The 26,169-nt window shown below is 39.5% G+C and overlaps 1 protein-coding gene across 1 annotated transcript in view; it reads right to left on the reverse strand.

The window, feature by feature from the left end:
• Positions 1-26,169, reverse strand: part of KCNT2 (potassium sodium-activated channel subfamily T member 2) — a 296,278-nt gene that overhangs the window by 210,275 nt on the left and 59,834 nt on the right. The window contains exons 2-3 of the mRNA XM_054037517.1: positions 14,841-14,920; positions 812-911 (exon numbers count right to left, since the gene is read on the reverse strand). Of these exons, the coding sequence (XP_053893492.1) occupies positions 812-911; positions 14,841-14,920 (180 nt within the window). The remainder of the gene's footprint in view (positions 1-811; positions 912-14,840; positions 14,921-26,169) is intronic.

Consider the following 26,169-nt stretch of genomic DNA (forward strand, 5'->3'; position numbering starts at 1 on the left):
TGCTGGAGTTAGGGTGATCTCTGGTAAGCTTATTAGCAGGTATGGGTTCTTTTATTGTTTTAATGTTTTCTCTGTTATGCTTTCCTATTAAAAATAAGCAGCAGCTTAGGAAAAACTGTGTGGTAACTTATAATTGTGGGCAACTATGTTGCTTAAAACCTTTAAAGAGAAAGCAAAGCAGGTCTACTTAGGTGGTCTGACTTGCTGGGGAACTCTCAGTGTAGGCAGGGAATTGTGCAGCCTGAAGAAACCCTGGCCAGGAGGAGGAGAGAGATGCACATCTCAATCCAAGAAAGGTGCAGGCTGAGGAGCCAGAAGTCTGAGAGTGGGTACCCTTGGTGGACCATAAAAAGGGACTAGAGGTGCAGTTGCCCTGACATGTGGCAGGGTGTACAAGCAGAGGAGTTGGAATATGGCAATGATTTATTCATTGTGTCATATACATTATAAATCAATCTGAAATGTTATTCAATAACTTGGCAAAAAGATATGTGCAATGGCACAGCTACTTCATTCCACAGAGACTATTACACAATATGAACAAATATACAGTAAGCACTTTCAGTAATAAGGAGCAAAATGCTTTTGATTGAAAGAAAATCATATTACATTTTCATTGGATTCTTTATCATATTCACTCAGAAAGACTGGATTAGTTTTGCAATTCATGCTGCACCACAACCAACTATAAACTCTAAAACGAAATCCCTGTTGACAGAACATCAAATATTTATAAGCATCAAGAACGATTGAGCCGTTTCATGCAATATAAGTAGTACTTTGAGAGGGCAAATAAAAAAGAAAATCTTACCATCCATGTCCTTGTGTAGGATCATCCAGGAGCACTCGAATTATATATAACAAACAGCTTAATAACTTGAGAGAAAAATTGAACAATCGTATTCTGAGACCTGTTTGATAAAAGGAAAGAAAATACAAATTCAGTTTCTTCAGATTTTAATTCATGTTTAATGTAAAACTACTTAAAAGGAACAAGATATGCCTTCAACTCAAGTCAGAGAACTTGTGATGACAAGTATTCAAATATTAATATTTGGAAGTTTTTATGGAATAGCTTTGTGTAGGGAATGTATGATTATTGCCCAAATGTATAAAATATTAAACTATATTAAAGTATTGATAAAGTGGCACAAAAGTCAGAAAATGTAAAAACTAATACCTGGGACAACTTTAACTCTACTCCTTTGTGTGTGTACACTGAACTGTACTGCATACAAGGTCTAAAATAATGCAACCAAACATAATGTAGTGTCTTCTACAAGCTCAGGCCCCAGGTAGGTAATAAGTTCCATGTGGGCAGATGCCCGCACGAGTGCAAAGCCTCCTTGAATTCAAAGGGGCTCGATATGAGCACAGCGTTTGCTGTTCTGAGGGTCCAATTGAAGCCAATGGAACCATTAACTCAATGGTCATTGAATCAGACTCTGAGCTCATTGCAGCATCAGGACCAAAGATATGCATGTGATCTTGTAATTAAAGAGAGTATAGCCTTAATTGTACAAGTGTAATGTTTTTTGCATTTAATACTTACATTAAAAAAAGTTACCAGTAATTATACTAATAGTCACTGTTGGCAAAGGCAAATGGGTAGAAAGCAATATGATTAGCAACCATTAGTAAACTGTACACTTGTAGACCGAGGCTCCAATCCTGAATTTGGATCCCCACAGTTGGACCCTTGTGCCCATGCTGAGTTCTGTTGACTGATGTGAGCTCACACGGATCTGATTGCAGGAGCAGGATATTAGTAAGCACCAGTCAACCATAGAATAACTAATGTCTGTCACTGTAAGCTAAGACACCAATTCTTCTAGCACTTATGCATGTGAATAGGCCCATTGTACTGAATAGAACCAGTCATATGTTTGCCTTGGTAGGGCCCAATTATGTTTTTCCATACCTATATGTGTGCTTGTGAGTATACATACTTCTAAGAGAAGAGTGCAAAAGCTATTTATTGAGCATAACTCCCTGTCTCCCCTATCCCAGTGCTGGAGCCCCCATGCATTCCATCAACTTGTGCTTCTGGGGGAAGTTGCATTCAAACTGAACATTAAGTTAAAGTTTCTGAAAATCATTCCCCTCTTCCCGTCTTCAAAAAGTAGAATACTTAATTACAGAAAAATTCAGAACAATGTCTACTTTAACTATATCTTAGAATCTGTGTATGAGAGAGACAGAGAAAATAAGGATTTATAATGGAGCACTGTTTGCTACTTTAACGTGGAGATACATTCATATTATGAAGGTTAGATTAACCCCTTTTGGAACCTGGCGTTGGCAAACTGGGGGTTAAAACCCCATCCTGGGTTCCCAAGCAGTGAGAAGTCCTACAGCTGTGACCAGCAATTAGACTTGTCAACATTTATCTAGAGACTCCTTCTGTCTTATCAAATCTAATTAACAACAGACTCTTGATTTCCCCAGAGCAGGGAGAAGAGATAGAAAAGGAAAGAGGATATAACCAGAGGCTGAGAGGGCTGGGGTATGTGCGTATTCATTGCTGTGTTGTAAGCTTTACTTTTTTTTCTTTTTGAACTGTTGCTGAAGGAAGAACTTCTTATCTGAACTAACCCTTTTGGGGAAATCTGCTTAAGTAGGACAGCTACTATGCCAGCTGGGCTATTATAAGTAGGCAAGCAGGTGAGGTGAGAGAATAAAGGGCATTTTTGTATTGGCCTCATCTGTCTAGTCCTTCTGTTAATGAAATGAAAAGGTCTACAATCTGCAGTTTTGTGGTTTTATTTTAGCTCTGTAAATGTTAATCTCTGTGTGGAACACATCCTGTTTTCCCTACTGATAATATAGCAACTTTTAATCATTATTTGAAGTCATATTTTGATAATAAAAGATAACTAGAGTGCCTGACATTATCTGGGAAGACATGGACAGTAGCAATGTAAACTTCCCCCATGCTGCTCTGCAATGCACCTCAAATGTGACCTAGAACACCCCCCCCCAGAAAGAGTTCAGTCCCCATACAAAGTAAGTCCTTGACTTCTCTGCAGAGACTACAGAGGTTCAGTTGCAATGTAGATATGTGACATGTCCATCAAGTGAGACCATCCTGTCACCAAATAGGCCATCAAATCCTAATAAAATAATAATGCATTTCTGTTCTGCTAACCAGGGCTTAATTTGAACTAGTGATTTAAGCACCAAGACTGCAAACACATTAGCATATCCTTAACTTTGAGCACATAAGGAGTACCTGCATGCTTAAAGATCACCTCAGGCATGTTTGCAGAAGCCTGGCCTTAGAGTTCACAGTCTTATCGCCAAAAAGCAATCTTCTAAGCCTCCCATAAATCAACTCAGAAAATAATTGCTAACTGGGACATTTGGTCATTGGTCTGTGTGACGAGTTGAATCAGAGAAACCCCCTGGGAGCTGCCACCTGATGTGCCAAGACTACTTCTGCCCCTGCTTTCCTGCCCTGGCAACTTAGGACTTCAGTGCCCTGCCTGGTTTGAGCCAGACCCGCTAGCCTGCTGCAAACCCAGACCCACGGTCTGAACCACGTCCCCTAACAGCTGTAGGCTTAACTGAAAGCAGCTTACAGAAGTGTTCTTGTATTTAACACTCAGATGTCCAATTCCCAATGGGGTCTAAACCCAAATAAATCTGTTTTACTTTGTATAAAGCTTATACAGGGTAAACTCATAAATTGTTTGTTCTCTATAACACTGATAGAGAGAGATGCACAGCTGTTTGCACCCCCCCCCCCCAGGTGTTAGTGCATACTCTGTGTTAATTAATAAGTAAAAATGATTTTATTAAATACAGAAAGTAGGATTTAAGTGGTTTCAAGTAGTAACAGACAGAACAAAGTGAATTACCAAGTAAAATAAAATAGAACACGCAAGTCTATGTCTAATAAACTTAATACAAATAACACCTCACCAATTCTAGTAAGCTTCCTTTTACAGACTAGTCTCCTGCTACTCTAGGTCCAGCAATCACTCAGACCCCCTCTAGTTATTGTCCTTTGTTCCAGTTTCTTTCAGGTATCTTTGGAGGTGGACAGTCTATCTCTTTAGCCAGCTGAAGACAAAATGGAGGGGTCGCCCACGGGCTTAAATGGACTTTCTCTTGTGGGTGGAGACCCCTTTCTCTCACCTATGCAAAGTCCAGCTCCAAGATGGAGTTCTGGAGTCACCTGGGCAAGCCACATGTCCATGCATGACTCACAGTTTTTACAGGAAGAAGCCATTGCCCACATGGTATCTTGAATGTCTCCAGGAAGACTTCTTATGTGGATTGGAGTATTCCAAGATGCATTGTTCCTTAAGTGCTTCTTGATTGGGCACTTAACTTTGCAAATTCCTTTCTCCAGGAACTGACCAAATGCTCTACTAAGGTTATTTAGAAATCAAGCCAGTACACGGCCAATATTCATTGCTTTGAATACAAAAATGATACATTCATACAAATAGGATTAATAGATTCAGTAGATCATAACCTTTACATAGATATGTTACATGCATATGTAGCACAGAACATAGTCCAGTTATGTCATATATATTCATAAGCATATTTCCATAAAGCCTTATGGGGGGCACCGTCACAGTCTGTATTGAGACCTTGGAGGTTTATTACAGAAAAAGCTCTTCTTTAATAAGGTTTTTTGATACTCCTTCTCATAAACAAATTAGGGAAATACAACCTAAATGGAGCTACTGTAAGGTGGGTGCATAACTGGTTGGAAAAGCGTTCCCAGAGAGTAGTTATATCAGTGTTTCTCAGTGAAGTTGGAAGGGCATATTGAGTGGGGTCCTGCAGGGATCATTTCTGGGTTGGGTTCTGTTCGATATTTTTATTAATGATTTAGATAATGGCATAGAAAGTACACTTATGAAGTTTGCACATGATATCAAGCTAGGAGAGGTTGCAAGTGTTTTGGTGGATAGGATTAAAATTCAAAATGATCTGAACAAACTGGAAAAATGGTCAGAAGTAAATAGGATGAAATTCAATAAGGAGAAATGCAAAGTACTCCACTTAGGAAGGAACAATCAGTTGTATGCATACAAAACAGGAAATGACTGCCTAGGAAGGAGTATTGTGGAAAGGGATCTGGGGGTCATATTGGATCACAAGCTAAATATGAGTGAACAGTGTAACACTGTTGCAAAAAAAAAAGCAAACATCATTCTCGGATATACTAGCAGAAGTGTTGTAAGCAAGACATGAGAAGTAATTTTTCCACTCTACTCCACTCTGATTTGGTCTCAACTGGAGTATTGTGACCAGTTCTGGGCACCAGATTTCATGAAAGATGTGAACAAATTGGAGAACGTCCAGGGAAGAGCAACAAAAGTGATTAAAGATCTAGAAAACATGACCTATGAGGGCATATTGAAAAAAAAAATGGGTTTGTTTAGTCTGGAAAAGAGATGACTGAGAGAGGACATGATAACAGTTTTTCAATTACATAAAAAGTTGTTACAAAGAGGAGGGAGAAAATTTGTTCTCCTTAACCTCTGAGGATAGGACAAGAAGCAATGGGCTTAAATTGCAGTAGGGCAATTTAGGTTGGACATTGGGAAAAACTTCCTAACTGTCAGAGTAGTTAAGCACTGGAATAAATTGCCTAGGGATTTTTAAGAACAGGTTAGACAAATACTTGTCAGGGATGGTCTAGATAATACTTAGTCCTGCCTTGAGTGTAGGGGATGTTGGAATATGTAAGGCTTAAATACAGACCTGGGAAACAGCTGGTGTGCAGACATGGTATTAGGGAGTAGAGGCACAGGCAGGCACCACTTCTACGCTTAATAGATAAAGTGCAGGCACTGTTTCTGCATTTGATAGATAAAGTGCTACCCCTCTCCCTTCCCTTCTGCTTGTTAAGGATTGATAAGCGTTGCAACTGCATAAGGAATGTGGGCATCTAAAGGATACTCTTTGTGTAAAGCAGTGTTATCTCCCCCTCCCTTCCTTTCCCAGCTCCCTAAACAAGCTCGAGGTCATGGCCCTTTCCTCCCTTCCCAGCAAACTGCTGATTAAAGGAATTTGTGGCTGCAATTATTGCAAAGAAATGTGTCTTCAAAGTAAAAATGTCTGTAGAATATGCTTAATGCTGTAAATGGTAAACAGGGGCGGGAATAATTATATTCATTGTATGGGCATTCATATTACTCAATAAGGGTTTTTGGGGGGTTGAAGTAAATGTAGGTATTTACATACTAACTTAGATAAAAAGAGTGTGCTGTAACTAACTCAGTGCTTACTCGACAATTGGGTCAAGGAGAACAAGTACCGCAATAAAGAAGCCCGTCTACTCAATCTCCTCTGGGTCAGTCTGCTCTTTCTCTAACAGGTAGGGTGACCAGACATCAAATATGAAAAATCAGGACGGGGTGAGGGTAATAGGAGCCTATATAAGAAAAAGACCCAAAAATCGGGACATCTGGTCACCCTACTAACAGAGGACTTGACTAGAAGACCTCTCGAGGTCCCTTCCAGTCCTATGATACTATGACTTTCAGACCGGGGGTGGCAGAGAAAACATAGCAGGCCATATTAGCAAGACAAGACTACAAATCAAGAGAGAAGTTTTGCTGTATAAAACATGTTAGATTCCATTATGGCAATTATTTTAAGAAATATCCTTCATACTGCAACTAAGATGTTTTTTTCCCCTCAAAAGTGTAGTATATCACACAGAAAATTCTAGTAGGTGTCATAAATCTAAATGACATGAAATGGTTTGGAGAATTGGACTTATTTTCATTGGAAAAGAAAAGGTTTTGAGATAACCCCAATAGAAGCTTTAAATATTGCAAAAGCGACTTAATAGTGATAGCATAGCAATTGAGTCCATAGAAGTAAACAGGCACTAGCAAAGGAAAAGCACCCCAGAATCCTGAGGGCACTGAATCTGAGTAGAGATGCTGCTATATTCTCTTTCTAATTGTAGTTCATTACAAAACTAATGCATGGAACAAAAACAAAAAAACCTAATGCCTGCAAAAAAAAAAAAAAACATCACTAATAACTTCTGCACATGTCATGAAGAGCTGCTTTCCCTTGATATATTGGATTTATTTGTGACAAACAATGACTTGAAAAAGTAGTCTTGCTATACAAATCATCTGGCTGCTAACCAGATTCCCATTGCTACTTGGTTGTTATCAGAAGCATCTCCCTATTCTGCCTCTGTTTAATTCCTGTACTTCTAGAAATTTTCATTTGATCAGAACTGAGACTCTGGTGGGTTCTGCTAAGGAAGGACTCAGAGTCCAAAAAATAAGAAGCTTATTTTAGATTAACTCTATTCTTGGTAGAAAACAGCAAGACTTTGCGCTGGTGAAACGTAGGAGTTTACATGGACTTGTTTGTCTGCAGCACTCAAATTCTGGCAAGAGACCTGTATGGACAGAGTGGAAAATGTGTCGTTGGGAAAACACGAAATCACTACACAAAGCTGTCAGCTCCACTGTCTCTGGAACAACACAGGCTGCAGGGTTCACTGGCATGCAAAGTGGAGGAAGCACACCAGGGCACAAGCCCTTTGTCATCCTCCACTCCACTAAGGAGCATGGAGTTGGCTATTGCAGTGAGGGATAGAGCACAGCTAAGACTCTCAGAAATATGATTCTTTAAATTGTATCTCTTATGCAGCGTTTTCCTGCAGGGTTTCTATGAAGCCTGGGGTGGAACTTATTCTCTTATGGCAATCCCACAAGGGATAACAATGCCACTTGTACTCTTCCTGGAAGTGAATCTTCTCCCTGGCATGCAACTGACCACAGAGTCAGGGGCTGTTCTTTACTAACACCTGAGCTGGTAACTCTACTTGTTTAATCCAGTGTTTCTCCATTCCAAGATCTAAAATGTGTTACTTCTCTCACCTCTGTCCTTTTCTAGTAGTCGTCAACAATTGTTTAGTCTAACCATTTTCTTGTGTATTTTGGGGTGTCATAGTGTTTGAATACCCACTCTAAAACTACTGTTTTTGGAATTCTTCATGTATAAGATTAACTGGTTCCTTGTCTGACTTTCTCTTTTGATAGATCCAGTTTTGTGAGAAAGTGTTGTATATGTGACTAATAAGTATTGCTTCCAGTACTTGGAAGTTTATCTGTTTCAAGACACTTGAGTGATAGGCTTATCTAGGGAATATTTACCAAATTATAGACTATCCCAGAGTTCATTTGGTATAGTTAGGTATTTGAGTCTCCCCTCTTGTTGATGCTATTGACTGCTGTCAGAGGGCCTGGTTCTCCAATGCTTTGCACTTTGAATAGTCAAGCACATTGTTATTATTTTTTATTATCATAGCACCCACAGCCTCTAGTCATGGACCAGGACCCCATTGTGCTAAGTACTGTACAAACACAGAGCAAAAAGATGGTCATCTGTTCAAAGTGGGTGTGAAACACTACTCTTCTCATTGATTACAATTTTACACTCTTTGCACATGTCTAAATGGCTAGCCAATGTTAAGGCAGTAAAGGATTAGGCCCATATTTGTTTCACTATGTCCAGGAGTTTCTAGTTAAAACATATTTTTCTAGTCCTAAATGTCTTAGCTGAATTATTTTTAATCTCTTTTCTCTATGTGAAATGGGTTACTAGTTTTCATTCTTTCCATTCCTTCAAACATCACTATAAATCCACTATTCTTAATTTCTCTTTGCTGGTTAACATTTTTTTATTTCTATTTTAAATGCTGTCAGCACCTCAGTATGGTTTGTCTGACTGGATTTCAGTTCTTTTTTTCCCATTCCTAAACAGATTGTCAAGTAGCACGTGTTTGCACAAAATGTCTTTATCTATGCTATTTTGACACTGGTGTCTGACATTTATGTTCAGCAACATCAATCATCCCCTGTTTTATCCAGTTATTCATTGTTTTGCGGTGATGTGATTATGATTTCATTGTCTCTGTAACCATGGTATCACTCTTTGGTTTAAAACAAACAAACAAAAATTGATAACTGTAGTCCACAATCTATTTATTTCATTAAACTACATAAATGAATAAAATGTTGTTGTTACCTAAGAAAGGCACAAGTAAATGAGTGTTGAGATTGAGAAGAAGTGTTTGTGTATAGACTACCACATTGTCCTGCATTGGTATTGCTTGTGACCCAGGTTTGGAAGGATCAAATGATAACTTGACAGAATTTGTAATGCTCCAAAGACATTTTGGAGACCGTAGGCCAGATTCTAAATAGGGTAAAATAACTTAAATGGTGTTATACCAATTTATTGAAGCTGAGGATCAGGACTTATTCACTTGGCATTGTCTTTAAGTATTCCTTTAAATCTTTCATTTGTATCTGCATAATTTTTCCATCCAAATTGCATGAATTGGAGGAAGGGGTTAATTAGTTTGGAGTATGGCTGTTGTGATAGGTTTGGTGTGAGCTTTCCTATAACTCTCTTTTCTGTTTTTAAGTGTAGCCATTTCCAGAGCAGGTGGCCTCAGGTCTTATTTCAAAATGTACATTAATAAGCTTCCCGGATGTGGGTATTTCATTTTCTCCCACTCCCCACTGAATTGAAGCTTCATCTGTTTTTTCTCTCTCTGAGACTTGTTCTAGGGTGTGATCTTATACTGATTCATCTTGCCAGGTACAAGCAAGTCACAGCAACGTGTCATCACTTCTCTGTCATTATGTAGCTGGCTGGCACTCTATGCCGTATTTACTGTAAACCTTGTATGCATTTTCTATGTTGAAATATTGATAACTAAATTTTGGAGCTGTGTGAAATATTATGATTTTTTTTTGTCAATTTGCAGAAATATTTGACAAATTGGAGCAACTCTGAAATTGTTGACACATCATGCCATGTGTACTGTATATCATTTGGATTAGGGTAACTGAGTATTGTGTAGAAATGCTTAAAATTTAGAGCTGTATTTGTTGGTCACATAAAACACCCAGAATTAATCAGGGAACCAGAACTAGCTAAACCTACTCCATTAAGTCTTAAAAATTAGTAGCAGCTACTCAGAGGGAAAAGATGTATTTTGAGCCGTTCAGAAAACAGCATCTGTGATGACCCTTGCTGTAGTGTATGACAAGAGTGTTCTGTGTTCCCACTGAAATCTACCCAAAACTCATGGGCGGGGCAGGGGGGCAGTAGCCATCCTTGGCAGCTCCCTGAAACACCAAATGGAAACAGCAATCGTGCCACCAGAACTGTTAGAATGAATAGCAGGATATTGGTCTTCCCCACCAAAATACATCAGTACAAGTGATTGGGGTTTTCTGGGTTTCTGCCATAGGGCTGTTTCATTGGGGAGGGTTTGGATAAAAACAGACCCCCGCATGTCTTGGTAAGAGAGTTTAGCTAATCATATTAACTCTTGTACTTTTTGTGGTTTCTATATCACTGGACAGATAACTTCGTTGTCAGGAGACCTGTTTCCTGGGTGTGTTTACAGTAAACTTTTAATACTGGAAATTGCATTTAAAAAAAATCATTAGTTATAGTGTACAGCTCATAAGAACCCAGTAATGCTTTGAATATGCTATGGGATCTTGAATAGGATTGCTCAGACTTGCTTCCCTGATTCCAACTACTTTAACTTACAATTTAAAGGCCATGTCATTTTAACTAGTTCTCTTTGTGGAAGCCTTCCTGCAAATCTGTGGACTGTAGGGGAAGAAAAGGAAGAGGTCCATGACTAGGACTCCTACATTCTATGGTAATACAAATAAAGTGCTGCCCCTCCTCCCCTTTATATTCAATATTCCATTTTTGGCTATTTTGATAATGTCAAAATGAACCAATTCAACATTTCCAAAATTATTTTTGTTTCAACCAAAACAGCTTGCCAAAATCAACAGGAATTCAGTCGATGTTTCAGTCGATCCAAATGTGTTTATTTTTGCAATTATATATATATTTAGAATTTCCTTCCCGTTCTAATGAGTAGGAAAATAAATGACTAAGGGAGCAATTGAAGAGCCAGATTCATAGGTGTCTAACAATATTAATTATGTGGAAATATAGTGATGCATTAACATGAGAATAGGCATCAGTGTAATCAAACATGCAAGCAGGAGCTTGCGAGCAGGACAACTGAAACAAAGAAATGGGGGGGCAGGCGGTGAGGGGAATGGAGGATTAATATAATCCAATAAATCCCCTATCAATAGCACTTTAAATATGTCAATCTATCATTATCACAATAGCGTACGGGGCAAAGCAATTCCTTCTTTGCAACATGCCCAGAGACTAGTTAACATACAATCAAGGGAGTATAGGAGATTGTGTTACATACATATAACCCCTTCTTATATAAAAAGGACCACATACACACGGAACAAAGAAACATTCTCTATTGTCCTAAGTGAGCCCAGTTTCCTGGATCCCTACTCTTAGTGTAGTCCAAAAAGGGCTATTACATTTCAGAAATGCAAGTTCCACTCTCAACATGTCAATTTTTTCATAACAACTATATTCCCAATTTTCTGGAGCAAGATGTTTATTTTAATTGGTATATAAACTTCCAATTAGCTGCCAGAAACATAAATTTGGTAGGTGTCAGGATAATGAAAACTATGTCTTGATCTGTGAATTGAATTCCAAATAGGTTAATTTGCCCGTACTCAAAAGGCTATGTACATAACTGGTAAGTATGCCACGTCCACCAAATATGTAAGAATGTTTCTGCAGCATTGCTACACAAGCAAAAAAGCAGATAGTTTTGCAAGGCCGGCTCTAACTTTTTTTCTGCCCCAAGCAAAAAAAAAGAGCACCGCCCGACCGTAACACCACCCCAACCCCGAGCGCCGCGTCGCCCAGCCGAAACATCCCCCCGACCGCCGCGCCGCCGAAACACCCCCCCGAGCACCATGCTGCCGAACGCCCCCCAAGCACCGCGCCACGCCACCCCACCGAAACAAAAACAACCCACCCCCCCGAGCGCCGCCCAGCTGAACCAAAAACAACAACAACAACAAACCCCTTGAGAGCCACCCTGCCGAACCAAAACAAAAAACAAAAAACCCTGAGTGCCCCCCGCAACCCCAAGATTGGACACCCCTTACAAGGTGCCGCCCCAAGCACGTGCTTGGTCGGCTGGTGCCTGAAGCCGGCCCGGTAGTTTTGACATGAGCTATGTGCATTAGAGAACCTTATACTGACTTCAATTTGTGCTGAGAAGATTTTACAGATTTAAAAGCAACACTGAAGATTGATTGAGATGTGGATGTTGAAATCACTGCTTCAAGGCTGTAGGTTCAGAATATATTTCTGCTATACAGAAATCTCCACTGTTTTGATTAATCTGAGTGCAAATATAGTCTTACATATATATTCAATACCACTTTTATTCACTGACTCAAGGTATATAGAAGCGTTACTGTCTATTTTGCATGGTAACATGATTGTTCTGAAGTACTTTAAGAATTTTTCATACAATACTTCTTGTTGGGATGTTTGTACTCTGACCTAACCATGGGCCTTATTCATGTTGAATAGTAATTTACACCATGAGTATTCCCACTTTAGTCAAGTAGAGCTCTATTGAGTGTGAGTAAGAGTATCAAAGCGGGGGGGGGGGAAGAAAATCCATACACTTCTATTTGTTGCTCAAAGAGGGATTTAGACATCCAAGTCTGAAGTCTTTAGGTCTCTTTTGCTTGTTCTACTTCAGAGCTGCACTGATCACAACAGTATTCCTAAAATGGAGTCTGAGTTCACACATGCTGAATTTGCTCCATTTACTGATAATTTTCAGTTTTGATTTCAATGGAATTTGGAATTCCTATTCACTCTTGAAAATCCCACTAGGTGCTTATCTGCATCACTACCTGTCTAAATACCTTTTAAAAATCTTGGTATCTTGCTGTTAATTGATGTATCTCGTTAGACTGACCTAACACTTGGTAAAGCACCCCCATCCTTTCGTGTATTTATACCTGCTCCTGTATTTTTTACTTCATGCATCTGATGAAGTGGGTTCTAGCCCACGAAAGCTTATGCCCAAATAAATTTGTTAGTCTCTAAGGTACCACAAGGACTCCTCATTTTTTTTGCTAACATGGCTACCACTGAAAGCTTTTAAAAATCTGTTTGCAGTGGTGATGTAGCAGTGTTGGTCCCAGGATATTAGAGAGACGAAGTGGATGAGCACTTTGGACCAACTTCTGTTGATGAAAGAGACAAGCTTTTGAGCTACACTGAGCTCTTCTCCAGGTCTGGGAAAGGTACTCAGAATGTCACAGCTAAATATAAAGTGGAACAGATTGTTTAGCATGAGGATGCTAACACATATTCTAAGGGACCACTTCATTTTAAATGTGTCTGTTATGCTAAACAATCTGTTCCACCTTGTATTTTGCTGTGACTCTCTGAGCTCTTCAAGTCTTGGAAAATTACTCAGTGTAGCTTGAACGCTTGTCTCTTTCACCAACAGAAGTTAGTCCAATAAAAAGTTATTACCTCAACCACCTTGTCTCTCTCTTTAAAAATCTGTCCACTTACCCCTTCTCCGTATAATGCAAGGGTGAAAATAATCTTTTATCTGCACCAAGCCCTGCACCCACCTGAACTGTACTTAAGTACTTAGGGTAAAATCCATTCCCCCACCTGCATAAAGCGACTGTAATCTGGCTCTATATGGGTAGAGGGCAAAAGGTAGTAACATCAACAATGCTAACACATGAGGCCAGAGTGTGTAGTTGCCTTCCTCACAGTTAAGGGATACACATCAGATTTTATTTCATTCAGGCTGTTGCATGGGGTTTGGGAATGACTGGATGAATATAAAGGTAAATGTCAGAGCCCCTGCCCATTGTGGCTTTCTGTGATGGCCTAAGCAGGTCTGGTTTGGAGACTCTTTCCACAACATGTATGGACTGCATCTCACGTAGATCTTCTGGCCACAGTTTCCTCCTGCAATTAGGGTGACCAGATAGCAAGTGTGAAAAATCAGGGTGGGGGGTAATAGGTGCCTATATAAGAAAAAGCCCTGAATATTGGGACTGCCCCAATAAAATCAGGACATCTGGTCACCCTACCTGCAATCATCCTAGGTAGTGGGGGAATCTTGCACTGGCCCTCCATCTCCTGGTTGAATTTGAGCTTTCATACAGGCTGTAAATAAGTTATGGATACAGCATGATGGAAGCGCTTTGCATGGGGTGAATTTCTCCCCAGTGCATATTTGGTGTTAGTTAATTTTAAAAGCAGGAAAAAGATCACGGTTAGTTTTAAATGTGACAATCTGAGTGAAAAATCATCTAGGCCCCATTCAGCAAAGCAGTTAATGTGCTTTGGTGAATGTGGATAGCCAGCTGAATCAGGGCTAAAGGAAAAAAGATTACAAGGCAACTAAAATTTGTTTGCATCTGAAATACCATGTTCAGAAATGCCTTAGAAGCTGGGATGACCTTTCAGCTGGTCACCTTTCTAAATTATTTTTGCAACCTTGATAGAGTTTGAAATTAATTTAAGAGGATTTTGATAAAATAAAACAGGTTGGAAGCCAACATGCCTCTGGAACTTTTCTTTTCATTTAGAAAGCTATGTGATGACCCATCCAAATACACTGACATGTCAGATCCATGGAAACTAGTCCATCTGAAGACATTGCAAAAATAAAACCCAGTCAATAAATAGTTGTCCCCAACAAAATGAAAAAGAAAAAAAAACAAAACACTAAATTGCTAATGTCTTTTGAGAATTCATTATGGAAATTCTGTTAAAAACAGAATCTGCTAATCTCCTATGGATGAAATCTTGGCCCAATTGAAGTCAGTGGAACTCCTGATATCGACTCTAATGGGACCAAGATTTCATCTCCTATATTTAACAAATGCATGTAACAGAAATTAATCAAAACTGCTTACTTGATCTTTGGTTTTTGATGAAAAATAGCTTCAGTCTCTCTTTAAATGTATTTTCGTTCATATAAAATTCAACTTGTACCCTGAAACAGAAAATAGAGTATTAGAATTAAACAGTCAATCTATTAAATGATTATATATGTACATTTGCACCACAAAATATCAGCATTTTCATGTGATTCCTCTTAACATCTCTTCTTAGCATAAAATTAGAGGAACATATTAAGAATTTTAATTAAAATGCACATTTAAGCACTTGGAACATATTGATTAGCATAATTAGAAGTTAAATGCTAAAAAGACCTTATGTCATCTCATCAATCCTCTGTAAATGCAGGATTTGTTCCCTACACTACTCATCATAGTGTTTGGCCTGTTAGTGCTTTTAAAATCATAAGCACTAGAGTTTAATACGTCCCTTGAAAGACTATTCTGCAGTCTGAAAAATCTCTGTCAGGAAGTCTTCCCTAATATTTAATATAAACTTCTTTTTTTCTTAGTTTAATTCTATTACTTCTTTCAATAATTCCTTCTCATTTCTTTCTTGGTGTTTACATCTTTCAATTATCTTATAGGGGGTACCTCATCCCTACCCTGTCCCCTCTAAACCATGGTTTGAGCTGCTTACAGAGTCCTTCCCCTGTTTGTGGCACTTAAGGGATTTTGTTAAAAAGGCCCTTTTCCCTCTCCTTCCCCTGGGAGAGGGAGAATCAGAGTAAAAGTAAAAGGCAAAGGTGGTCAGTCTCTTAGGCAGTCTTTCGGTCTCTCTTTTGGGGTTTGGCTTATCTGTAGGTATTCTGTCCTTAATCAGGGGTAGGGTCTGCCTCCAGCCCCTCCTTTTGGTCACCCCTGCTTTATATCTGGTTCATGCAGTCTCAGGGGCTGCAAGTTCTACAGTTGTCTTCCTCTTGCTGGTCTGTCTACGTGGCCAGTGGTCTCTCAGGTATAGCAATTTTCTCCCTAGTCACCACCACTTCCTATGGAAGGCTTTCCCTTTTTAAGCTTCCTCCCTCCAGGCAGATCAAGTCTCACAGGTGTATCTCATTAGTGCTGGCTGAGCCCAGAAGGGCTCATATGCTGCCACCTCTCTGAGACTGAGGAAATTACCCCTCACAACCTCACCCCTGCAGTCTTGGCATAGGTAATCTCCATCTCTGATTTTCCAGGAAAAGAAACTGGCATTAACACGGTCCTTTCCTGTCTGGAGTTGCACTCTGAAACTATGGGGTTGTAGCACCAGGTACCATCGCATTATACATGGATTCACATCTTTCATGGTATGGAGCCAGTAGAGGGGATCGTGATCTGTGATCAAGGAGAAGGGGCTACCTAGCAGGTAATACCTGAGAGAATCTGTGACCCATTCGATCCCTAGTGCCTCCTTTTCAGTAATTGTGTAGGCCTTTTCTCTAAGGAATACCTTCCTAGTCAAGTATATGATTGGGTGGTGGCCTTCTTCAGTGTCTTCTGAGAGCATGGCACTTAGGCAGACATGTGAGGCATCTATGTGCAGTATGAATTCACAAGAAAAATCAGGGCCGAAGGGCACAAGTGCCCGGCATAGTTGTGCTTTCAGTTCATTAAAAGCTTCCTCCCTGTTCCAATCCCACCACATCTTCCTTGGGTGGTTTACCTTTAATTAGGTCTTTAAGGCAGGCTGAGATTGAGGTAAAACTGAGGATAAACCTCCAGTAATAAATTGCCAGGCTGATAAAATACCTCATTTGCTGTTTCTTCCAGGGAATTGGGCATGGTATTAGGGTCTGTACCTTGTCAATCATTAGTTTCATGAGGCTGCACCCTACGTGGTACCCCAAATTGGGTACCTCAGTCATGGCTAGTTACATGTTGTGGGGCTGGTCCTAAGAACCGCGTCTTGAAGGGTCTGCAGATGGTCTCCCCAAGTAGGACTATGAACAACAGTGTTATCTGTATAGGCCTCAGCATTCTGATGGTGCCACCTTTTTAGTAACCCTGGGGAAAGCATGCCAGTTACTTAGTTGGGGGACTAGGGAGAGATTACATTGCTTTTTAATAACAAAGTGCTTATCTTCATTTCTGCTGTTACATTTTTAACAGGAGACATTTATTACTTGGATCCTGTTATGCAAAATATACAATCTTCAGTGAATTTTTTCAGGTAAGTAAATAAAGCAACATAAGCTATTAGATGAGGTACTTCCATTTAAAAAGGAACACTTGTTACTGATCTCGTGACATGGTTTAAACTAATCTCACATCTTTTTGGAAAGAAAATTACAGTAGTCACTTACCATGAAACAATACATGCTAAAAGTAAGCAGTGATATAATAATGAGGAAAGAGAATGTGGAGGTTAATCACTTTCCTATCAACTGGCATTGAGTCTCTCTGATAGCCTGCCAGCAGCTGTCTACTTCTCCTTCCCTTTCCTTAGCAACCACTGCTTACAAGCAGAGTGGGATTCCACAGTGTGGTGGTTTCCATGGCAAAATGATTACAAATGCAGCTCACTTGTACATTCTACTCCCTCTTTTTTTAACTGAAGTGAAAACTACAAGTGAGTTCTACATATGCATAAGCTGTAGTAAATTTAATAGCCAGAAAGATAGATAGATAGAGATATTATACTTATACAATGCATCTAATACTCTGTTAACTTTGATTTAAGCCTACAGCAGAAAGAACAGTAACACAGACTTCCAGAGAGAGAGCCTTTGGTCTGGCATTAACTAGATTATATAACATAATTTTAAGTCAGAATAAATGGTTTGGGGAGAAGCCCATTTGTGTCATTTAGGGCAGAAACATTAGGGTGAAGTTTCATCTTTAGCTCTGCATTTCTTGTCTCTTCAGAATCTGAGGAGAGAACTGTCTGCTTAAATTTGTGTGCCATTCTTCTTATCTCATATTAAGAGATACTAATATTACATGTTAGTGCTTAATATATCACTTTAATTCTGAGAAGTACAACTGGAGAATGAATGGCTGGAGGTAAGGAACGTGAGCAACCATCTACAATATTGAAACACTTAATATTAGAGAGAGGATCTACAGCTTTAGTCCATGCCCATTACAATCACTACAGTCTCTCCTGAGTTTACTCTTTCTTGCCCGGTATTATCTGCTCTAGTTAACATAGATCAGATGGTAAATACCTGCCATAAGAAATACATACTTTTCCGGAAGAGCACATCAGAAAACAAGAATGACCCAGTCTTGCAATTCATGCTGGCATATTGTTCTACACTATCAAAGGAAGTATAGCACCTTCTAAATCACCAACAGAACTTTTTTAGCACCTGGCTTTTCTCTAGAAATCTTCCATTCAAGCACTGGTCAGACTGAACCTGCTTAGCATAAGAAGCCTGATTATTACAGGAGCCATTGCTATTCATTTTATGGCTGTTTGTCTTTTTAAAATGAGAATCAAATCGCTTAGTTAATATTTTTTTCTTTGACATAGTGCATAATGGAGTTTATTGTAGATGTTAATAGGCTCAGATTATTAAGTATAGTTGCTAAGGGAGTTTTAAATGAATGAGTGAGGCTCATATGGTGCATTTTTGTAAATCCTGCACATTTATATAGCAGTAGAACATTTTTCTAAGACTTGGTTGTGCCTGGTGGTCTGATTTTTATCAAAAATGAATGTATTCAGACCAAATGGTGATAACATAATGTGTACACACAACTTGTAAACCTACTGACCTCTGGAATGTATCTTTTCTGTTCTATACTCCCAAATAAATAATACCAGCCAATTTTTAATCTCTCACTTTTTTCTGTTCTTGATAGAAAGTGAGGAAGAAATCATAGTTCTTTGCTCTCCTTATCAGAAAGTAATCTAAGGAGATGGTAGAGTGCTATTTCTTTTGGTTAGAGATGGATTAATTCCAAGGCCAGAAGGGACCATGGTGATCATCCAGTCTAACCTCCTGTCTAACACGGGTAACAGGACTTCCCCAAGGCATATCTTTTAGAAAAACAATCTTGATTTTAAAAATTAGACAAATTCAGACTGGAATGTCTTCAGCTTCCAGCCATTGGCTCGTTTTATACCTTTCTCTACTAGATTGAAGAGCCCATTATCAAATACTTGTTCCAGATGTAGGTTCTTACAGACCATTCAAGCTACCCCTTAACTTTCTATTTATTAAGCTAAATAGATAGAATCAAGGGGCTCAATAACTAAAAGGCATGTTTTCTAATCATTCTTGTGACTCTTCTCTGAACCCTCATTTCAACCTTCTCCTTGGGTTGTGGACATCAGAACTGGACTCAGTATTTCAGCAGCAGTTGCACCCGTGCCAAATACAGAGATAAAATAACCTCTGTACTCCTACTCAAGATTCCCCAGTTTATGCATCCAAGGATGTCATTTGCCCTTTTGGTCATTGCATCGCACTAGGAGCTCATGTTTAGGTGATTATCCGCCCCAAGCCCTAAGTCCAGGCATGTAACGTATGTAAAAGCAGAGCCAGTTAAGATGCCATTCAATTAATCTCTCCTATTGCTACCTATGTCACAGATCTCAAATGCTCCATGGAAACCCTGGCTTTGTAAATTTAAGAACAGGTCTTATTTAGTATGATTTTTGATCCAATCTCCTATTTTCCCAGATTCGTGATTACAGAATCATAGCACTGGAAGGGACCTCAAGAGGTCATCTAGGCAAGTCCCCTGCACTCATGGCAGGACTAAGTATTATCTAGACCATGCCTGACAGGTGTTTGTCTAACTGCTCTTTAAAATCTCCACTGATGGAGATTCCACAACCTCCCTAGGCACTCTGATTGACACTCTTCCCACATAAACAAATTAAGTTCTTGCTTTTCTCAGGACACCACACAGTGTGCTATCGAATAGCTCTCCTGTTAGTGGAATCCTTCAAAAGAGTAGAAGCTTTTTAAGTGCAACCGAAGTATAAGTATACATTGCACTCTACTAACTGATTCAGAATGTAATTCAAGCTGCCCATTTAACATGAGGTAAAGAAAAGTATAGTGGAAAAGTACCCATTTAAAGGTACTCTGTACTTCACTCTGAGGAGACTAGTGTAACTAGTTCAATTGACTATAAATCTGTAGAGCAAATCTGTCTGCAGTAGAAATTCCAGCTGTGTAACTAGTCACCTGAAATCTGCTAATGAAAATGTCTATAAACCACCTGTCTATAACTATTTAGAATGGCATTCTGCGGGTACAATCACACTTTACCTTGCCAGAACAGGAAATCTATAAATTCTCTCCTTTGTTTAAAGCAACAGCTTTGGGTTAAAGTGATCCTTTCATAATTAATAATATCAGCAGTAATTCTCTAAACATGCACAATGAGAGTTTGAATGTGAACAGCTGTAGCCCAATTACCATTTCCTGACCTTGGGTTCGATTCTACAATTGAAGTCAGGATGGAGATCAATTATATTCTTTTAAATTTTATTTAAGCTGCACCTATGAAAGGAGAGCCTACACACCTTATTTTGTGCACATATGAGAGTAGCCTCCCCTGTTCAGGAGAACTGGACAAAATATTCCCCCTGTTTTTAATTATTTAAACTTTTTAAAAAAATTATGAAGCTTATTTGGTTTTGAAGCCTTTTGTAAACCGTGAAGTGTTTTTGCTTGACATTTTCTTTACTGTTAGGATTGCAAAAATGTTGTGACTAATATTTAAAATGTCATAAGAATGGCTATACTGGGTCAGACCAAAGATCCATCTAGCCCAGTATCCTGTCTTCCGACTGGCCAATACCAGGTGCTTCAGAGGGAATGAACGGAACAGTGATCTATTCCCTATCGCCCATTCCCAGCTTCTAGCAAACAGAAGGTAGGGACACCATCCCTGCTCATCCTGGCTAATATCACTGGTCTACAATTTTTGAGAAGTCGTCTGCTTCAGAGATAAAATGTGCTATTTATTATGTATTTTGATGTGCTGAATTCAAATATGACAATTAAAACAACTGATTGGCTACTGTTTCTAAGATATTTAAGTTTTTACATTTTATGTCTATGTATATTGTGTAGATAGTAGAGTTTTAATCATAAATTGTAAACCTAGGTCTTTTCATGTGTCTATGGTTGCTTTACATGATAATATTTTACCTGTCCTGTTTATGTAACACTTTAAAAATCAGCAAAAGGGATATATAAATAAAATTTATTATGAAACAAAAGGCAAAAAACTATTATGTACATAGTTTAGTCCTATTCAGTGTCTACTCGGCGCTTCTTGGCTTGTCTCTTGTATTCATTAAATGGAGCATCTCTTGTCACTGTCCAGCAATAGTCTGCAAGCATTGATGGGCTCCATTTGCTCTGATAGCATTTCTCCATTGTTGCAATGTCCTGGTGAAATCGCTCGCCGTGCTCGTCGCTCACTGCTCCGCAGTTCGGTGGAAAAAAATCTAGATGAGAATGCAAAAAATGTATCTTTAGTGACATGTTGCAACCAAGGCTTTTGTATGCCTTGAGGAGGTTTTCCACCAACAACCTGTAGTTGTCTGCCTTGTTGTTTCTGAGAAAATGTATTGCCACTAACTGGAAGGCTTTCCATGCCGTCTTTTCCTTGCCACGCAGTGCATGGTCAAATGCATCATCTCGAAGAAGTTCACAAATCTGAGGACCAACAAAGACACCTTCCTTTATCTTAGCTTCACTTAACCTTGGAAATTTTCCATGGAGGTATTTGAAAGCTGCTTGTGTTTTGTCAATGGCCTTGACAAAGTTCTTCATCCGATCCAGCTTGATGTGTAAGGGTGGTAACAAAATCTTCCTTGATTCAACAAGTGGTGGATGCTGAACACTTTTCCTCCCAGGCTCCAATGACTGGCAGAGTGGCCAATCTTTCTTGATGTAGTGGGAATCTCTTGCACAACTATCCCATTCGCAGAGAAAATAGCAGTACTTTGTGTATCCAGTCTGCAGACCAAGCAAGAGAGCAACAACCTTCAAATTGCCACAAAGCTGCCACTGATGTTGGTCATAGTTTATGCACCTCAAAAGTTGTTTCATGTTGTCATAGGTTTCCTTCAGATGGACTGCATGACCAACTGGAATTGATGGCAAAACATTGCCATTATGCAGTAAAACAGCTTTAAGACTCATCTTCGATGAATCAATGAACAGTCTCCACTCATCTGGATCGTGAACGATGTTGAGGGCTCCCATCACACCATTGATGTTGTTGCAGGCTACAAGATCACCTTCCATGAAGAAGAATGGGACAAGATCCTTTTGACGGTCACGGAACATGGAAACCCAAACATCACCTGCCAGGAGATTCCACTGCTGTAGTCTGGAGCCCAACAGCTCTGCCTTACTCTTGGGTAGTTCCAAATCCCTGACAAGGTCATTCAGTTTATCTTGTGTTATGAGGTGTGGTTCAGAGGAGGAGGATGGGAGAAAATGTGGGTCCTGTGACATTGATGGTTCAGGACCAGAAGTTTCTTCCTCTTCCTCTTCCTCCTCTAACTCAAGTGAGAATGATTCTGGTGCATCAGGAACCGGCAGTCCTTCTCCATGGGGTACTGGGCATATAGCTGATGGACTGTTTGGATAATGCACAGTCCACTTTTTCTTTTTTGACACACCTTTCCCAACGTGCAGAAGTAACAATTGCTGGTATGATCTGTTGGCTCTCTCCAAATCATTGGCACTGCAAAAGGCAGAGATTTCCTTTTCCTGTTCAACCACTGGCGAAGATTTCTTGCACAAGTGTTGCAGCATATGTATGGGGCCCACCTCTTGTCCTGATCTCCAATTTTGCAGCCAAAAGAAAGGTGATAGGCTTTCTTAACCATAGTGGTTATACTGCACTTTTGTGATGCAAAAGTCACTTCACCACAAACATAGCAAAAGTTATCTGCACTGTTCACACAAGTACGAGGCATCTCTGCTCACTTTGGCTAAACAGAAATGTGTCCCTTTGCAAAATCAAACACTGACAAATAAGAGAGCATGACACTGTATGATTTTAGAGCTGATATAGGGCAATTTGTTCAGCAGAGTGATGTAAGCTTCGTTATGATTGCATAATCCATGACTTCTAGGAATAACATGATGCAATTCATATCATGTATGATGCAATACCAGCTTCAGATTGCATCATTCATTGTTTTGCCTAAAAAGCAAGTACTGTCCAAACCCAGTCATAGATTTATTCATAGATCCAGTCAAAGATGTATTTTAGTCATTTCTGGTTTAAATTGAGATCCCTTCCCTTTATAAGTCACTTATCCTCCGCCATTCCCAAGTCAAGGGTCGTATATACTGACCCAATAGCATATCTTGAAAACTAGAGCCAATCAACAATTTTAAGCATCATTTTCGTTCTCAGTGACCCAGAATTAGTAAAGTTTGACTACATTTATTTCAGAAGCATTTTGGCTGTAGAGCAGTGTATCCTATCCTCCATGAACTTATCTTGTTCTTTTTTGAATCCTGTTATAGTCTTGGCCTTTGCAACATAATCTGGTAAAGAGTTTCACAGTTTGACTCTGTGTTATGTGAAGTCCTTTCATTTGTTTTAAACCTGCTGCCTATTAATTTCATTTGGTGACCCCTAGTTCTTGTGTTACGAGAAGAAGTAAATAACGCTTCCTTAGTTCCTTTCTCCATACTATTCATGATTTTATAGACCTCGATCATATCCCCCTTAGTCATCTCTTTTCCTAGCTGAAAAGTCCCAGTCTAATTTATTTCTCCTCATAGGGAAGCTGTTCCATACCCCAAATCATTTTGTTGCCCTTTTCTGTACCTTTTCCAATTCCAATATATCCTCTTAGAGATGAAGTGTACCATGGATTTAGATAAAGGCAATATGATATTTTCCATCTTATTATCTATCCCTTTCCTAATGATTTCCAATATTCTGTTCACCTTTTTGACTGCCGCTGCACATTGAGGATGATTTCAGAGAACTCTTCACAATGACTCCAAGATATCTTTCTTGGGTGGTAACAGCTAATTTAGAACCCATCATATAGGTATAGTTGGGATTATGTTTTCCAATGTACATTACTTTGCATTTATCAACATTGAATTTCATCTGCCATTTTGTTGCCCAATCACCCAGTTTAGTGAAATCCCTTTGTAACTCTTCACAGTCTGCTTTGGACTTAACTATCTTGAGTAGTTTTGTATCATCTGCAAATTTTGCCACTCACTGTTTACCCCTTTTTCCAGATCATTTTATGAATATGTTTAACAGTACTGCTCCCAGTACAAACCTCTGGGGGACACCACTATATACTTCTTTCCATTCTGAAAACTGACCATTTATTCCTACCCTTTGTTTCCTATCATTGAACTAGTTACTGATCCATGAGCCGACCTTCCTTCTTATCTATGACAGTTTACTTTACTAAAGAGCCTTTGGTGAGGGACGTTGGCAAAGACTTTCTGAAAATATAAGTATGCTATAATCACTGAATCACCCTTGTCCACATGCTTGTTGACCCTCTCAAAGAATTCTAGTAGATTGATGAGGCACGATATCCCTTTACAAAAGCCATGTTGACACATCCCCAACAAATCATGTTCACGTATGTGTCTGAATTTTGTCCTTTACTATAGTTTAAACCAGTTTGCCCAGTACTGAGGTTAGGCTTACTGGCCTGTAATTGCCGGGATCACCTCTGGAGCCTTTTTTAAAAATTGGTGTCACATTAGCTATCTTCCAGTCATCAGGTACAGAAGCTGATTTAATGATAGGTTACATGCCACAGTTAAAAGTTCTACAATTTCACATTTGAGTTCTTTCAGAACTCTTGGGTGAATACATCTGGTCCTGGTGACTTATTATTGGTTAGTTTATCAAAGCCTCCTCTAATGACACCTCAATCTGGGACAGGCCCTCAGATTTGTGAATCAGGTTTGGACATCGCCCTCACATCTTCAACCATAAAGACTAATGCCAAGAATTCATTTAGTTTCTCTGCAATGGCTTTATCATCATTGAGTGCTTTTTTTTTTTTACACTTCACTTGCCAGAGTTTATGCTCCTTTCTATTTTCCTCAATAGGATTTAACTTCCACTTTTTAAAGGATGCCTTTTTGCATCTCACTGCTTCTTTTACTTGTCAATCTAGTTGGATGGCATGGTATAGTTTTCTTGTTCTCTTGTTCTCTGGTTGAGCCTGTTTTATGGTGACAAAGGGAAAGGAGAATCGATTTTGCATACTTTCTCAACCAATCAAAAAGCTGCTGTCATCAGGAGCAGGGAGTAACCCTGTGTGTGTGTGTGTGTGTGTGTGTGTGTGTGTGTGACTGCTTAGCAACCCGACCTAAATATCATCCAGCATCTTGTGGGCAGTGGCCACACCTGGCAGTTCCCCAAAGACACTGGAGGGGAGGAAGCACAGTTGGCCATATATATATTAAAAGAGAGGCATTCTAAACTATGGAGGATTTGACGAGACCACATGGTCCCTTTGTCCAGACACGTCCTACTCCCTTGCCCAAACTGTTCTTGTGTTGAAGGAAGGGAAAATGAGTGGACACAGAGGGTCAAGTGGCCTCGCAGGAGCCTGAGTAGTTTTGCATAGCATTAATAAAGCAAATGCAGAGAATTCCGATGGTCCCTATGTCAAGGCTGCTTCCCCACTCTGAACTTTAGGGTACAAATGTGGGGGCCTGCATGAAACTTCTAAGCTTAATTACCAGCTTAGATCTGGTTCGCTGCCACTGCTCCCAAAGTGCTAATTCCCTTCCCTGGGTAGCCTTGAGAGACTCTTCACCAATTCCCTGGTGAATACAGATCCAAACCCCTTCGATCTTAAAACAAGGAGAAATTAACCATCCCCCCTCCTTTCTCCCACCAACTTCTGGTGGATCAAGATCCAACCCCCTTGGATCTAAAAACAAGAAAAAATCAATCAGGTTCTTAAAAAGAAGGCTTTTAATTAAAGAAAAAGGTAAAAGTCATCTTTGTAAAATCAGGATGGAAACTAACTTTACAGGGTAATCAAACTTAAAGAGCCCAGAGGAATCCCATGTAGCCTTAGGTTCAAAGTTACAGCAAACAGAGATAAACAGTCTAGCAAAAAGATACATTTACAAGTTGAGAAAACAAAGATAAAAACTAACACGCCTTGCCTGGCTGTTTACTTACAAGTTTGAAATATGAGAGACTTGTTCAGAAAGATTTGGAGAACCTGGATTGATGTCTGGTCCCTCTCAGTCCCAAGAGCGAACAACCCCCAAAACAAAGAGCACAAGCAAAAGCCTTCCCCCCACCAAGATTTGAAAGTATCTTGTCCCCTTATTGGTCCTTTGGGTCAGGTGTCAGCCAGGTTACCTGAGCTGCTTAACCCTTTACAGGTAAAAGGATTTTGGAGTCTCTGGCCAGG

This window comes from Malaclemys terrapin, chromosome 8 (genome assembly GCF_027887155.1).
Source record: "Malaclemys terrapin pileata isolate rMalTer1 chromosome 8, rMalTer1.hap1, whole genome shotgun sequence".
Lineage (NCBI taxonomy): Eukaryota > Metazoa > Chordata > Testudines > Emydidae > Malaclemys > Malaclemys terrapin.